Source organism: Cariama cristata, unplaced genomic scaffold (genome assembly GCF_000690535.1).
Source record: "Cariama cristata isolate BGI_N322 unplaced genomic scaffold, ASM69053v1 scaffold40095, whole genome shotgun sequence".
Lineage (NCBI taxonomy): Eukaryota > Metazoa > Chordata > Aves > Cariamiformes > Cariamidae > Cariama > Cariama cristata.
In genome coordinates this window covers 5,640-7,800 of record NW_009618834.1, presented here as the reverse complement: position 1 = coordinate 7,800, position 2,161 = coordinate 5,640, and the positions used below count along the sequence as shown (strand labels likewise).

General features: G+C 42.0%; 1 protein-coding gene across 1 annotated transcript in view; it reads left to right on the top strand.

The window, feature by feature from the left end:
• Positions 1-448: 448 nt before the first annotated feature.
• The window catches only part of THUMPD3 (THUMP domain containing 3), a gene marked incomplete at its 5' end in the record, with an annotated part of 4,607 nt that continues 2,894 nt past the window's right edge, over positions 449-2,161 (top strand). Inside the window, 2 exons of the mRNA XM_009701009.1 lie at positions 449-526; positions 1,028-1,561. Of these exons, the coding sequence (XP_009699311.1) occupies positions 449-526; positions 1,028-1,561 (612 nt within the window). The remainder of the gene's footprint in view (positions 527-1,027; positions 1,562-2,161) is intronic.

Here is a 2,161-nt window from a genome sequence, read left to right as displayed (position 1 = left end):
CGGGGGCGGTTGTGTCCTCTGTGGTGCACCGGCCTGGCCGTGCCCGGCGGCCTTGCCCTCACTGCTGTGGCCGTGACGGGAGGAGCGGTGGCATTAGTGCACAGGAGAGGGTGCTAGCCCGCCGTGGGCGAAGTACTCCCGTTTTGAAGGCATTCGTTATGAAAAACACTTCAGAATTCCGCTTTGGCTATTCTGATTTGGAGAGCTATATCCAGATTTATTTTGGTTTTGCAAGGGTGGATGAAGTTAAAGATGGGGAGCTTCAGTTAGTGCAAAGAAGTCTTGCTTCTGGCTTTGCACGTGAAGTGCTAGCCCCCGTATAAACAAAAATGGAAAAACGTGTTCTCATAAATCTACATGTAAGATGACAAAATTCTAATTACAATAAACACAATCCCTAGGCATACGTGGTTAGTAATGTGCCACTGTGGCTTCTCATTTCTTCCAGGTCCATCGTCTAAGGTCAGTGGATAATTTATTTGTTGTCATTCAGGAATTCAAAGACTATCAATTTAAAGAAAACAAGGTGAGTTACTTCTCGTTTTTCAATCGGTTCTGGATTTTGGAGTGTTTTTTAATTTAAGATGTTTCAGAAAGTATTCTGTTTCATGAACAAGTTTGTGAGGTGTGGTGTTTTTTTTTTCTATTTGTGATATCCCAGTTCCTCTTTGGCTTGTAAGATGGAAGTGCCGTCGTGTTGTCTAAAGTGATTTCTTCCATTAAATATGTTACACGGGCAAAATCTAGAATGAGAGCCAATGTCATGCTTATAGGACAGTAAAGTATCATTTCAGTCACTTAATTTAGCGTTGGCTGTTTATTTGACAAGATAAATGATGAAATACTATGGGTCCTGTGACTTTCAGTGCAATTCAGTTATGGCAAAAATGGCAGAAGAAGCTGTAAGCTTTGCTTAAATGTGTAGTGGGTTACACATTTAGGAAACTAATTTGAGAGACTTTAAAAAAGGATAGTTTTTAAAGGGATGGAATGACTTCGAAGCACAACTTTTTTTTGTCTTTTAAAGGAAGATGCTCTAAAGGATTTGGAAGATTTGGTTAAAAAACTGCCTTGGACTGATCCATTGAAAGTTTGGAAGCTGAACAACAGCTTGAAAAAGAAAAAGACAAAACGCAAAAAACATAATCTGCAGAGTACTGCAAGCAAAGAGAAGTTGAATGACGATGGAGAAGAGGAAGGAACAGATCAAAAAGACGCTAGTAAAGAGGAGGACTGTGCCCAGCACAATGCAGGTGTAGAACCCACTAGCAGCCAGGATACAGAAAAGACACAAGGAGTGGCACCCCGAAATGGGGAGGAGGAGGAGGAGAATGAACAGTCTGACGCTAAAGATGAATTGCAGGCGGGTTCTGGGAGTGGGACCAAGGCTGGTGATGGTAAGACAAGCGAAGGAGAGGCAAAGGTGTTGAAGTTCCGTGTTACGTGCAATAGAGGAGGAGACAAGCACAGTTTCACGTCAAATGAGGCTGCAAGAGACTTCGGTGGAGCTGTGCAGGAACACTTCCAGTGGAAAGCTGACATGACTAACTTTGATGTAGAGGTACAGTGTTGTGTCTTGGAAATACCTACATTTTTACTGTAAAAATTCTTAGTTCCTAATTCTGATGCTTAGAGATCTCCAAAATGCCTTCAAAAGATGACTCTGGAACTAAAAACTGATAATACTGAAATCACAGCCTCCTCGGAAGTGTTCATTTCACTGGCATGTTATGTGCGTTCTCAGGTTCCACCACTTGCTAGTGCTTTGGCTATCCATAATAATTCTCACTTTCGTGGCCCAGTGTGGGCACCTCTCATCTTCCTCAGGTCCCTCTTTTGCTCTGCAAACACTGTTGTCGTCTCCTCAGGTTAACATCAGCACACCAGTGCAGCTGGGCTGGTGCTCAAAAGCTTTCCACTCTCCCTCAACCACAGTAAAAGCTCTGGTACCAAGTATTACCTCCTCCTATAGCATTTGATCTCGTTCATGTTTAAATATAACGTAGGTGCCTTCTGCTTTACTTTTACCTTCATTAAATCTTTCCTTAATCCATTGTTTTCTATCAGTGTAAGTTAACAGAAGATATTCCATCTAGAAGCTGTAGTTTTATGGGTGAAGGGGACAAAAAAAGTTAACATTAACTGTCCGGTGTTTATTTCT